The following is a 14,929-nucleotide window of genomic DNA, read 5'->3' on the forward strand; positions in this document are numbered from 1 at the left end:
TTGTTGAAACTCCTAGAGGGGTTTCTTCCTTATGTCATCTCTTCTGCCCTATTCCCGCTCGACCTAAGACCCATGGACAGCAGGAAGTCAGGGTTTCTATTGTTCATATGTTGAGTGTGTTTCATGATTAAACAGACTTGGTATTGGGGTATCCTGGCAAAATTGACCACAGAGATAAGCAAGAGAGTGGAATCCTGCCTACAATCCTGGCAGCCTACAGATTTAGATCTAGTAAAAGGATCAAGTGTGTCATTAACTGTGCCTGAGATGCTGGGACATTCCCTCAACTTGACATATAGTAGCACAGAAATGATGTTCAGAGTCTCCAATTCAAAAACAAAACATCCATCCACCACCAAAGTTTGCTTCCTTTAGAAATATCCTTTTCCTCCCATTTACCAACAACCTTTTAAGGTACTCCCACCTCAACCCCCACTCACATATCTCAGCCTCAGAATGTGGGCTTCTAGTGCACACACACACATTTCTAGACTTAGCAACACCTCCCTCTGCTCTGGTAGCATGTCTTCAGTTCAGAGAAATTTTCTGAGTTGTAAATTTAATAATGACACCTCATTCCCTCTCTTTCTGCTTTAGCATTCACATTCTTGCCCAGACGCACATCACATAGAGTTGGTGTCATGTGATCAGCCATGATTATTTTTAGGATCAAAATATATCTTAACAAGCTGTGGATTTTGCAGTAAACAGATGGCCCTTGGGGAGGACCCATACTTCTTTGGAAGAATGCACAGTTTTAGTGAAACAATTTGAGCATCACTGGAAAAAGAGTTTTGCATATTCGACTCCTCAGTGGGGGTTGGAAAGTGGTGGACGGTGCTAGGAGTGGGTCGGTGGAGTGGGGAACATCCCACTGAACGCTGGCTCATTCAGATTCTCTGCTCCCCATTTCTTGTGAGGCTAACCATGATGTTTTTTGTCTTCCCCTCCCCTGTTTTGGTAGGCAAACCAAGTAGTTTCTTTCCAGAGGACAGTTTTATAGACTCTGGCGAGATCGATGTGGGGAGACGGGCTTCTCAGAAGATTCCTCCTGGCACCTTCTGGAGATCTCAGGTCTTTATTGACCACCCTGTGCACCTGAAATTCAATGTATCTCTGGGAAAGGCTGCTCTCGTTGGCATTTATGGTCGAAAAGGTCTTCCACCTTCACATACACAGGTAACCTGAACCCGAACACCCTGCTTACCTCGAGCATTCCAGCACCAACCTGTAGCCCATCAAGAAGATTATTGCTAGGGCCTGGAGACAGGGCTGTGGTTAGGGGGTGTGTTTGTCTTCTACATAGCTACTACATGGTCCCCTAAGTACTGCTGAGTACAGCTCTTGAAGATTCAGCAAGACCAAGGTGGCCTAGGGATCTCCAATACTGCAGTTTCTAAGTCACATCTCCTCAGGTTCTTGCACTAAACTGACAGTGAAGTTGACCAAGAAACATCAGCAGAGACCTCAGATCTCTTCAACACCATTTTGAAAGCCATTACCAAGCCCCTCAAAAAGCAGCCCAGTGCTCAAACCTAGGTCTTTGAGTCAAAAGGGGACTGTAAGTTCTTATGTTTTAAAACCCATTCATTCTCATCCCCCTCTCAGAATCCATATTTAGGTGAGTAGGGTCATTGGGACTTTTAAAAGATTGAGGAAATCTTTCAATTATTATTAGCTGGTCTCCTAATTTCTGTTTCAGGGAATAGAATTGAAGAGAAAAAGGTAATAATTGGCATTAAAAAGACCTGGGTTTGAATTCTCAACTCTGTGACCTCGGGTCTGCTATTCTCCTCTACCAGCAAGATCCTAAATTTAAGAAATGGGGAAACCAGTGCCCATCAGCAGACTATGGTGAAGAATAAAACATAGTAAAGCAAGGCAGGATGTGTTGCCTGGCTCAGAATAAATGTCCCTCCCCTGGTTTTTCACATTCCATCTCTTTTCAGATCACACATTTACTCAGACATGTAGGTGCCAGAAACACTTGGAAAACTTGTCCAGACTGACTGATTTATTAGCAGTCACAAAGGTGGAAAACACATACTCTGTGATTGGAAAAACATAAATCATGCAGATACCCTGCGTTTCAGGAGGAAATAAGTTTTATAGTAATACATTTAGGTTTTTGCTTAAAATATAAATAATGGCTGTTTGGGTGTTTTGTTTTTTTTTTTTGAGGATAGATGGATGGATGGATCAGTAGATAAATGAATGAATGGACATATGGATGGATAGACAGGTAGATGGATAGGTAGAAAGATTGTGGATAATTACTCAATTTGCTTGCAAGTAGGCCAGTATGACTTAACTACCTACCTGCTGTTACTGCTACTTTTGAGTTTCATGCTAGCAAGCTTAGATCAATGGGCAATTGTGTCTGACACAGCATGTAATTATTGATAGAGTTTTGAGCTAATATCCAGTTTAAACTTCCTCAAACTGCCCCTCAATCAACAATATTTAGAAAGATTTGCTGGCAAAAGGAAGTGATCTGTTAAGTCAGGTTTGATTCTTAGATTCTACCGTTGAAGGAACATACAGTCCCAGACCTGATCTTGTTCTAACTGGCTTGGACACTGAGAGCCACGTCTCAGACTTTGTACCTAGGAGAAGCATGTATTTCAGCTTAAGCTATACCATGGAAGCACTCACCACCTATATGCCAAAATCAAAACAAAAGGAGACATAAGCAAAGCTTCTAGATATGCTGCACTCACAGAGGATACTCAGAGTCTGGGGGAGCAGTTGAAGTAGGCTCACTGGCATTTGGTATCTTTAGTAATTTTTGCCCTCACAGGCTGCTTACTTTCAAGAAGTTCCAGGCAGGAGTTGCGCTACCATGGGAAGCAGCCCCTTTATTAACCCTACTCTCTTTGGACCTTAGTTTGACTTTGTGGAGCTGCTGGATGGAAGGAGACTGCTGAGCCCAGAAGCACGGAGTCTGGAGGGTCCCCAGCGTCAGTCCCGGGGAGTTATGCCTCCCTCGAGCCATGAGACCGGCTTCATCCAATATCTGGATTCAGGGACCTGGCATCTTGCTTTTTACAACGATGGGAAGGAGTCTGAAGTGGTTTCCTTTCTCACCACTGCCATCGGTAAGGAATGATGCTCTGGAGATCATGTGCTATTTCTCTTTGGATTGGACACAATTGGAGATGCTAGGGATGAAGGAAGGGCTTTGCCCAGTTCCAATAATGCCCTTTAGAGTTTGGCATAAGGCCCCATGGTAAGGCTCACTGGGAAACAGAGATATGGATGTAGAACCTTCAGGATGGTTTTGAACATCCATAGAGACCTTTCAGGACTTGTTTCCAAGCTTGGGCTGTTTCAGGGCCTCATGGGGTGGGAGGCCCACACCTGCCTTTAAAGACCAGAATGGGAAGTGCTGACAGGAATCCTGGGTGTTGGCCACATGGAAACTTCTCTGGTGATCATTTCTCTCAAAATCCTCTATTGTCCTTATTGTCATGTAGTTTGATTCACCCCTTTGTGTCTTGGGATTTTGCTTTTTTGTATTTGCATTGATTTGGGAGTTTAGAGGGTGAGGGTTTTGTGTGGCTTTGTCATTTGGTCCTGTCAGTTTTGTCTAGGACCTTGTAATTAAGGGAAGAGAATAATGACTTGGAGAGAGCCAGAGTCTGGCATTGTGCAAGGTTGCAGAGGGGATGTGGTCTATCAGATGGGAGGTTTGTTGTGCACTAGACATCACCAAGGTCTCAATATACATAGGGAAAGAGGCCTCAACTCTCAGCAAGTACTTTGGCTATGATAACAGGTGACCTGGATAATGGCATCAGCTTTCCATTGCCACCATGTATGTAGTGGTCTGTGTTGGGCCAGAAAATAATGCCTTAGTGTTTATATAAGAGGCACCATTACAGAGCCTGTCAATAAAGTCTCCCATAGAAGTCCTCATAAACAATTACATCTGGGAATAAGCTTCTGGTGAGTGCAAAGCTCTAGTGGCTTAGAGCTCACCTCGGAACTCCATCTCTCTGGACTATCAGACACAAGAGATGGAGTTAAATAAAATCCTTGTTCTACAAACTCTCACAAGACCTGTTTTGTTTTGTTTGTCTTTTAATTTTTTTCATTGACTGATTGCTGGTTCTCAGTGTCAGAGGGGTCCTCTGGGGATTAACTTCACTCCTATATATGTGCCTCTCTACCACTCCTGCACTGAAGTTCTGAGCCACACCAGCACCAAAAAGCCCACTGTCCTTATCCTTCCACAACCCCAGCCCCTAGCCCCGCTTTGGAAACCAATATCATTTGCACTGAGTCCGGTGGTAAGTTTAGTTGTTTCATACCAATTCATTTGCTCTAATTATTCATCTTCCATCCATGAGAGAAAGAAATTATCCTTTCATTGTCTTCACTTCCTTTCCTATTTCATTCAGTCTAATCATCTGAAAATGAGGTACCTATATTTTTCTCAAGGATTCCAGTTTCTACAGAGCTTGCCCCTGACTAGGTGTAAGCTCCTCTTTTTCAATGGGAGACCAGTGTTCTATAGAGCATCTGACACAATGCTGTTGCTTGGCTCTTGTGAGTAATACTTCTCTGAACACATGGGTGTGAATAGCTTTTCCAAACAGTGTTTCACCACCTTTGGATGAATACATGGAGTCAAACCCTGTTTTTTTTCTTCTTAACTCTAGAAGTAATTTTTTCAAGTTATCTGCCACATATTTGTGGTGTTTCACTTGGTATCAACAAATGTATGACAAAATACTTACCTTCCTATAAAGACTGGGGTTTTGTTTTAGCTTCCTCAGTAAATTTAAACCATATTCTCAGTCTCAGTATTGAGAAAGTCATAGGGAACACAGCTCTAGCGAAGGGCAGACCTTACTCACCCTTTATGAAAGTCTGTCCTGGTTGCTGATATTTGGTAGCTGGAAATTTAAGGTAGGGTGATGCTCTCCTCTGACTCCTTTCTCCCCTCTGGCCCCTTTGCTCATTGAGAATGATTGGCCCTGCACTGGTAGATGGCAAAAGCCAAGGGCTTGGTAGTTGTTGTGCCCTAGGTTTCTCCCCATATGCTGCCTTCTGAAACAGAGCAAACACGTGTGTATTTATGCATTTGACACTCTGGGGGTTTTGATCCTGTGCACATATCTGAGTGCTCCATCTTTTTGTTTTTGTTTTTGTTTTTTTTTTGTTTGTTTTTGGGCCACATCCAGCAGTGCTCAGGGGCCACTCCTGGCTGTTTGCTCAGAAATAGCTCCTGGCAGGCATGGGGGACTATATGGGACACTGGGATTTGAACCAACCACCTTTGGTCCTGGATTGGCTGCTTGCAAGGCAAACGCCGCTGTGCTATCTCTCTGGGCCCTGAGTGCTCCATCTTAAGGTGTCTTAAGATTCTGGAATTGAAAGATGCTGCCCAGTGACTATTGATGATATGGAGGCCCCTGATATATTCTGTCCCCATCATGGCCCCATAGCCTGATTTCTTCTCCATACAGTTTCCAAAGAGGCACAGAATATGTCCAGCTATTAGTATAACTTTCGTGCCCTTAGATTTCTTTATTTTTAATAACTGAACACAAATAATGAAAATATGACTATAATCCTCCAAAGATCACTATTTCTAATTAGGAGATGCATCTTAGAGAAGTAGAAAACAGGTAGAGTTTGGTACCTTTGCCAACTCTCAACTTGTCAGAGCTTGCTAACCTGTTTTGTCGTAATTAAGGAGAAGGTCTTGCTTTTCCCTGTTGGCTTTCCCATTCTCACCTAAATGATGAAATTTTTGCCTCCCTTAACCTTATGGTGTCTTTTAGAGCATAAATACAATATTATGCTTTTCAGGCTTGTTGAGTGATAAAGTGTTGCTAAAATGCAGCTCGCTTCAAGTAAGCCTATGAGGCAGGGTGTGAGGGGCATCCTTAGACTTTGCATCAAGAGCAAATACCCAGAGGTAGAAACTGGGTTGCTCATCCTTGTGTATTTCTTGTCTATTCAAGGAGGGACTGTATGTAGCACATTACAGGTAGTACCTTACACTGTTTTAAGATGGGATTGTCCAGAAAACTAATTTAACACTAAGATTCCTAGGCTGTATCATAGTAGGTACAGTAGATAGATTGCTTCACCTCTTCCAACCTCATTTTTCTCTTTTGGAAAATAAGATCAGGCCCGTGCACTCTCCTATTGTGAAGATCAAGAAGTGCAAAGAGCAGAAAGCTCAGCTAGGTCTGGGCTGCAGTGGAACCCTGGCTAGAAACATTCTCTCCCATTCACTTCTTCCTGCCATCCGTCTTGCACCTTTTCTCTAACCTGTCTACCTGCCTGCAAGTCACAGCGATTGTTTAATGAATACCTCCTATTTTTCTTGAATACAGAAACAGAGTGATGCTAAGGTTGCTATTAATCCCCACCATCCCACCTCACCACCCGTCGAGTCCCCAGCATTGAGTCTCAGCTGTCGCTGATCGTTACCTGTGCGCACTGAGCTGTAATTTGTCATGGCAGGTTAATTAAAAGTTGAGGTCTCGTTTTTTAGGGAAGTCATTATGGTCGCTGTATACAATTGCAGTTCTCAGGTTTGCTTAACACACAAATTGAAATCCTACCCTCTCTTCACGAAATGCTCAATGTGGAATGTATAATTTTAGAAGATCTGAAGATGTCAGAATCCAGAGTATTTATTTATAATTAAGTAACCGAAGGAATAATTGTGTTTAATTTAACAAATGACTACATTGTGTATACTTTTGTTTTTTCCCTCCATTTAATACAGATGATTTAATTCATCTAATAATTTCAAATTAAATCACTTTATCTTTTGCCTTGAAGTAACTCAAAATGCACTTTCCTTTTTTTTTTTGAATGCACTTTACTTACTGTATGCATAGATATAGACACACAGAGATCTGGCAGTGGCCAAGGGACCTCGGACCCAGATGCATGGGCACAAACACATGTGTGCACACACAGCCCTGAAACTAAGTGAGATCTGAAATAAAACAGTTAGGTACAAGGCAATAGTACAGCAGATAGGATACTTGCCTAGGCTGACCCATGTTCAATCCCTGACATCCCATATGGCCCCTGAGCCCTTTATGAGTGATCACTGAACTCAGAACCAGGTGTAAACCCTGAGCACTAGAAAATATAAAATAAAATACAATAATTAAATAAGCCATTTCAGCAGTAGTCTTTACCCCACATGTGGACTTCTGGGACTTAAAGGCTTTGCTGTGTCTGCCAGGTCATGAGTCAAATAGGAGAACACATTGAGATAGCCTAAGCATGATTTCCCATTTTAGCCTACAGGTCTGAGCACATTAGTTTTCTTCCTTTTAAAGTTTTTTTTTTAAATATTCATTTAATTACCATGGCTTAAAGAGTTACTCAGTTATCCATTATAAAGCTTCAGGCATACAATGCTCCAACGTAGGTCTTAAGTCTTGCAACAAATGCATGAAGTGATTGCTTTTATTTTTATTATCAGTTTTTATTGTAGATGAGGGAATTGAGGTTTATGAATGTCAAAAGAAAAATTCTGTCTTAAATATATATTTGAGTCCAAAACTCAGAAGTGAACTCTTCTGGTCTTCAATGATCAGTTTTCTGAGAATCAACCCCCTCTCCCATTTTTGTTTTGTTTGTTTGTCTGTTTGGAGGCCACACTGGCAGTGCTCAGTGGTCACTACTGGCTCTGCACTCAGGAAGTGCTGGAAGTGCTTAAGGGACCATATAGGAGACAGGAAATCAAAATAGGGTTGGCCAAGTGCAACGCAAATGCCCACTGTACTCTATTTCTTGAGCCCCAGGCCTTCTCTACCCCCATTTTTTGTAGATCAAGCTTATTTCTGTTTTCCTCCTATTCCATCACTCAATGAACATTTAGACCATTCTGTATATCTCATAGTTTTTTTTCTCTGTAATTTAGTCTTCATAAGAATATTAAACAGTGAATATTTGATTCTATTTTCTAGATTAATAGATGGATATTCAGTGTTTCTTGATTGTCTTAATGTCCCCTAAAGTTAAGATTAAGCTAGAATGAAGCACCATCTTTGAATCTTATATTCTCTGTATTATCTTACTATTTGTCTTGATGGCTTGAGAAGACTTTGTTTTCATTAATGCAAGTTCCCTGTCGGCATGCCTATAATCCTAAGTAACCCTGTTGAATCGGCTCAGAAAATGTTTTTGTGAAGTCATTAAAGTGGTGAAACGTTAAAACTTCAAAATTAAGATTTTTTTCCAAAGCATTGCTTGAAGTTTCCAGAAATAGCAAATCAATAAATATTGCAATGTTCTTGGCCTCCAAAAAGCACCATATTTTTTTTTATTGGATTGATGCTGGAGTATGAAAGAATGTAGCATTTGACATTGTGTCAATGGAGAGTGGGGAAATGACAGAAATGTCCCATGGTGAACTTAGAAACCATCAAGAAAAAAAGGGCAAAATTTGGGGCCAAAACAATAGTACATCAGGTAAGGCATTTACCTTTCTCGTGGCCAACCCGGGTTCAACCCCTCATGTCCCATATGGTCCCCTGAGCACTATCCAGAGTAATTCCAGAGTGCACAATTGGGTGTGGCCCCCAAATAGAAACAAGGCTTAGGGACTAAATGAGATTCATATTAACTCTTTGTAGCCAGAGACTGCTCAGCTAAACCAATAGAGGAGTCCTTTCCTTAATGTATAATAGCTGCTGGAAATGACCCAGTCTGTGCCCAGAGACCCAGAGACCCAGGGCAGGGTTATCCCTATCTCCTTCCTCCATTCTTCATTCTTCATCTAGCAGATACTACATTCCTGTTATTCCCAAGTTGCAGATTCAGAGAAGGTTTGATGTGACTCTGGCAAAAAGTGGCCCATGCACTAGATTATGAGGATGAAGCATTTAGGCAGCAAATAAATGTTTATAATCACAAGAAAGAGAAAACAGATAGCCAGGATCTGGGACAGAACTCCATGAAGGTGGCAGAAAAGAGGATCACCCTCAGTCTCATAAAGCAGAGAGCTAGGAAGAGCTGGAAGTGACATGTAATGAACTTGTGAAAGCAGGTAGAATTTTGCTTCCAAAGAAGGGAAATGCAAGTTTCAAACAAAATTGTAACAGGTAAGGGCCAAAGCAGTGGTGCAGTGGTAGGGCATTTGTCTTGCAAACAGCTGACCTAGGACTGATCACGGTTCAATCCCCTGGCATCTCATATGGTCTCCCAAGCCAGGAACAATTTCTCAGCGCAGATCCAGGAATAACCCCTGAGTGTCACTGAGTGTGGCCCAAAAACCAAAGAAAAAAAATTGTAACAGGTAGGTCTATAAACTGCAGCCAGCTGGCCCAAATTCTCATTTTAGGCATCACATATAATCTCCCGAGCTTACCAGGAGTGATTCCTGAATACAGATCCAGGTGTGACACAAGTCCCCACCAATAAATTAATAATGGAGAAGGGAATGAAAGCAATACTGTGTTCATTTCCCTTATCAGCCTATTCCAAAAGGAGGTCATAGAAAGCTCTCAACTGCGTGCAGAGAACTGGAAGCTCTGTTTGGAGCCCCAGAGTTTCTAGTGTGAAGAGTGAGCTCTGATGAAGAGCCTTGTACTCCATCCCAAAGAGAAGCTCATTGTCTCAGTCTTGGGCAACATTTCCAGTGCTGAATGAGCGAAGGAAATGAGTGGAATTGCATTAGGCAGCTTATTTTAGGGTGTCAGAGGAGGAACCAATCTCTTCATAAAACCAGAGGAAGTCACTGGGTTTGAACCTCGTGATTCTGAGAGAAAGAGAAGCAGGCAGGCAGACAAACAAACAGGAAAAGAGTGGACAGGCAGGACATATGGTTTCAGTCATGCATGCATTGGTTCTGTCTGGTCCCATTAGACCCTACACACCTGTATATAATCATCTATCTTATCAGCTTGTCTATACATACTGGGTCCTCATGGTTCTCCAGAACTGACTGGACTTATTCTCTATCCCCCATTGATAGGGCAATGGGCCTTATCTTTAGCCTATGAGTGCATTTATAAGGACTGGAGAGAAGAATCCTTGGCATTCTCCACTATGATTTGTGTCAAACTTAGAATGACTTAGAATGACTTCCAGGAAGAGAGTGAGAGCAGTGATTGAGAAATGATTTTCAGTTTTGAGTCAGCTCCTGCCCCCAGCTTGCCCCTTAGAATCCAAAGATAGATGACAGCACTGAAGAATTCAGGTCTCAATGATCGATGAAGCTTCCTGCAGATGACATTGGCACCACGGTGTGCCATTTCTACTGGAAACTCTTCTTGGGGGAAGGGCCATGTGACTTTGCCACTCCCTAATGGTGAAGATTTATTCAGAGCATTCAGTTCTAAGTAGATGAAACTGTTGGCCGAGGGAGAGCTTAAGTCAGCACATTGGAGATAGACAGGGGCTACAAATCTTTATGAAAGATAGCTGAAAATAAGTCCATAGACAGGAGTACCCTGCAGGCTCCCTCCCCACTTACTGAGGTCCTCAGTGCTGGACCCCCAACTCCAGCCTTATGCACTCAGTCTGTATCAGTAATAAAGCCTACCTCTCGGTGAGAGACTTCAGAGTTATGTTTTGTCTGGAACCAGAGTTATAGTACAATGAGTAAAGTACTTGCCTTGAACCTAGCCACATGGGGTTTGATCCCCAGTATCCCAGATGGTTTCCTGAGCCCACAAGGACTGAATGACTCATGAATGCAGAGCCAGAAGTAACTACTGAACATCTCTGATATATCCTCCACCAAAAGAGTTGTATTTGGACTACTAATAACCAGTATTGTCGTGTAGGTCTGCTTTTGTGTGGTCCTGATGCCCTTGTGCTCGAGCTCCATTCAGGATGACCAAGCCTCTGCAGCCTTGTGCTCTGCAATCCCAAGTCTGGCTTGACTTTCTTGGAGGGGGGAACTTTCATTCCATACTGGCTCTGCTGACCACAAGACACTTGTCTTCCTCTCCCAGAGAAAGGGGAGAGAGGAAACAAGCACAATCCTAAATGCTCAACGCATTGTCCTTCGACAGAGCTATGAAAGAATACTTCACACAGTGTGGAGAAGAATACTTTCTCCATACTGGCCCTCTAAATGCAATTAGGGTTCTCTTAGAAAGAGGAGATGTGAGACTAGATCACTAGATAGGCCTAGGTTTCTCTGTCTATTTGAATCAACCAGCATCTCATTAGAGTATTTAGCTATGTATGCTCCAGCCATTGATCTGGGCATAGACATCAGGCAGATTCACCGATCAGTCTACCTGGGAGAACACCATTCAGCTGCTCATTGCTCTTAGGGGTAAAGAATGCAAAAGTGGGGGAGTCAAAGAGATACTACAGTGGGTAGGACATTTTGCTTTGCATGTGACTGACTATGGTTCAGTCCCCAATATCCCATATGGTCCTTTGAGTATCACCAAGAGTAATTCCTGAGGACAGAGCCAGGAGTTACTTACAGCCAAAACTGGGTGTGGCCCCCATCACTACCAAAAAATGCAAAGATGATCTGGATGTTTGGTGAGCTGGAATTCACTATTCAGGTGGGCAAGAAAAAGAGCCTGGCTGGCAGGAGAGGGACAGTGAAGGGTCTGGGTTGGAATCCAGGGACAGGGAGAAATGAAGTAGCAGTAGAAGAGGGCACAGGCCTTGGACAGGCTGGGGGATGGGGTTTCTTTCCTCAGTGGCTGCTTTTTTTGCAGGGATACCAGGGATTTTCTGTGGGGCTATATCTAGAACCACATCAGTTGATTTCCGTGTTCTTAAGTGTCTCTTGATGGAAAGTTAGGATGCTTTTGGAGAGGCTCTAAAAAGCCTCTGACATTGTTCACAAGGCTTAGGTCAGGAAAGAGACCTTGGAAATAGGTCTGAACCCTAATGATTGGTGCTATGCAATTACCTTGGGAAGTACTTGGGAAGGACCAGGTGTTAGGATGGTATGTTCTGGGCCAGAGAGATAGCACAGAGGTTAAAGCACTTGCCTTCTATTCTCCCTCAGTCTAGATCAGAGGTCAGCAACCTGCAGCTCCAGAGCCACATGCAGCTCTGACAGCAGGGCTGATAGCAGGGGGCAGGAGCAATATCACTTAAATATTTTAATTGGCTATGAATTTTCACAAATATATTTTACATTGTTAAGTGAAAAAGTTATTTTTTTCTTCAGATCGACAGCTAACTTCATGATCCTGTATATAGCATTAAAATAAAGAACATTGTATGCAGTGCTATATTTGTTTTAAATGTCGCAGTGGTTTTGCAGCTCCCAGGGGTTTTATTTTCTTCAGTTGTGACTCCCAGGTTTTTTTTTTACCTTCCGAAATGAGTTCAAGTGGCTCTTTATGTGTTAAAGGTTCCAGACCTCTGGTCTAGATAATGGTTCTAGTTGCACACAAATTATATTACCAGGATTTGGTCCTGAGCATCATCAAATGTAGACTCTGAGCTCAGGAATATGTGTCCCTTGAGCACTACTGGTGTGGTCCTCCCTGGAGAGGATGAAGTGTTCTCAGGGAAAAGGTAGCAGGGAAGGACACAGGCCAACATAAGGGTCAGTGAAGATGAGAGGCTCTGATGAGGGACTGTGTGCAGTCCAGGCAGATACTCCAGAAGGTTCCGAATCCTTCATTCATTGATTCCATTCCCTGATCTGCCATTTCACTCTTGGCTCTTGGCATAATGACTCTAGGGTCCATTATATTTCATGTCCCTGAAAGTCTGTAACTCCTTTCGAGATGAACCCATGAATGCGCAAAAAGGGACAATAACTTGTGCACAGTGGCACAGTCAACTAGTGACAGAACTCAAGTGATGGTTCAAGTGGATGGTGCATGATAGCACTGTTTTTGTGCATGGGAGAACACATGGTTTCCATGTGACAGACATGGAAATAGAGTGTGGTGCCTTCTATGGCATACTGACTTTTCACAAGTAGGGAAAAGCAGACCCAGGCTAACAACTCAATGCCCACTTTCTGTCCCTAACATCCCAGGGCCCATATTTTCCATGATTATTGAATCGTTGAGTTTCCTCAAACAGACAGCTACTTTGAATTGGTGACAGCCACAACCACAGCTCCCAAGGTGTCAACAGTGTAGCTTGTCTATCTGCCTGAACCCCCAGAACCCTCCCCCTCTCCATTCAGTTGGAGTTTCCCATAGAAGGGTTTTCATCTGTGTATATTTTATTTTGATCACCAATAGTCAAACTTTTCTCCCATTAACTATTTTTGGGGGTTTCACACCCAACAGTGTTCAATGCTTACTCCTGGCTCTATGCTCAAGGATCACTCCTGGAAGTTCCAGGTGACCAAAGGAGGTGCCCAGGATCAACCCCAGATTGGCTGCATGCAAGGCAAGAGCCTAATCTCTGTACTGTCTCTCTGGATCCTTCCAATAATTATTTTCCACTATCTCAGTTGATAAAGGCATTTGATCCTTCCCCTTTACAGCTATAGCACAGAAAATCATTAGGGAATTTCTGGTCACCACCCTCATATAGGCAGGATACCTTCCAGGGCCTTTTATTCTGTAACACCCCCTGCAAGGACACAAGTCTGCAGCACTTAGCTTGGGGGTAGGAAGGTGAGGCAGCCAGGGAAGGGCAGTGGAGTCTCGCCTGCCAAGCTTTGAATCCTGATTTATGTGCTGTAGGACTTGAGACAAATGCAACTTTCATTCAACTCCCTTACAACTAGGAATGAAGTCAGCTCTTTAGAATCAGACAGTTCATGCAAGTATATGGCTCATCCTCAGTTCTCAGCATGTTTTAATGTGTCTCACATGGTCAGCATTTGCCAATCATCTGCTTAGCTAATGTTGGGGACCCCACTGAGAAAAGAAGAGAATCCATGCCTCCACAAGCTGCCATTCACTGCAAGAACAGCCCTTTCATAGACGGTTCTTCAGTGACATGTGTACACTCCAATACCCCCATTCCCAGGAGCTGAGAAGTGAGTAGCAAAACCATCTACTCTGTCATGGCTGCAGGAATGTTGGGACACCTTTCTGTGAGCAAAGTGCTCATAAACTGGAAAACAACATGGGCCTAGTCTTCATTCCTGACTTTGGAAGTGGAGTGGGAATGAAAGGATGAAGTGTGACCCCCCCAAAAGGCAGCAGTTGAGATGATGAGATAGTAGCAATCACTTTTTTACCTGCTCATGATCTCTGCAGATGGGCATAAAAAACTCTGATTTGCCTTTTAGAAATAGGAAAGCAGAGGAGGTCATCAGCAGATGGAGCCATACCTTGTGGTATTCAGGGGATTATTCCTGGCTTTGTACACAGAAATCACTCCTGGCAGGCTCCAGGATTATATGGGATGCACTGAGCATTAGCACTGGGTCACATCTGAATTCCCTTATGCCTGGCATAGGATTCTAAATATGGCAGGTACTTACCACAAGTTCTGTAATCACCTAGAATCTTCTCCTATGAACATGAGCTTCTTGTGAGCAACATTCTTTCAGGAAGGGATGGGGAGAAAGAAGGCAAAGCCCCAATTCAGGTCTCTGTTTTTCCTGTATTAAGAAACACACATCCAGGGTACTGGATTCAGAAAGCAAAGCAACTTGGTAACTGATTCAAAGTCCCTTAACTCAAACATAGAAATATGGGGTTGGAAACATGCCAAGGCACTCATTTTTGTTCTTATCAGTTTTATTGTTTTCATATTCCAAAGGGGATTTCTCAGATGACCTGCTTTTGTAAGTCTTGTAGATTTTAGTGTTAGTAGCTACTGTTTATTTAGTGCATACTCTGAGTAGCACACTAGGTGAGTCTCATGGACTGCATAAGACTTCATGACAGATGCACAGAGAAGATGTCTCCCTGAAGGGTGGTAGAGCACCTCCTGTTTGCATGTCTGTAAATCTAGCCAGGGAGGAGCTGGAATCAGATTCTTGTTTATCTGGCTCTAGTAGCTACAATTTTCTTCTCACATTTTCCCCCTATAAGCA

At 43.0% G+C, this 14,929-nt stretch overlaps 1 protein-coding gene across 1 annotated transcript in view; it reads left to right on the forward strand.

The window, feature by feature from the left end:
- The window catches only part of TENM4 (teneurin transmembrane protein 4), a 569,696-nt gene that overhangs the window by 403,466 nt on the left and 151,301 nt on the right, over positions 1 to 14,929 (forward strand). The window contains exons 10-11 of the mRNA XM_049780241.1: positions 965 to 1,179; positions 2,888 to 3,098. Of these exons, the coding sequence (XP_049636198.1) occupies positions 965 to 1,179; positions 2,888 to 3,098 (426 nt within the window). The remainder of the gene's footprint in view (positions 1 to 964; positions 1,180 to 2,887; positions 3,099 to 14,929) is intronic.

The sequence above is a fragment of the Suncus etruscus genome, chromosome 9, assembly GCF_024139225.1.
Source record: "Suncus etruscus isolate mSunEtr1 chromosome 9, mSunEtr1.pri.cur, whole genome shotgun sequence".
Classification (NCBI taxonomy): Eukaryota; Metazoa; Chordata; class Mammalia; order Eulipotyphla; family Soricidae; genus Suncus; species Suncus etruscus.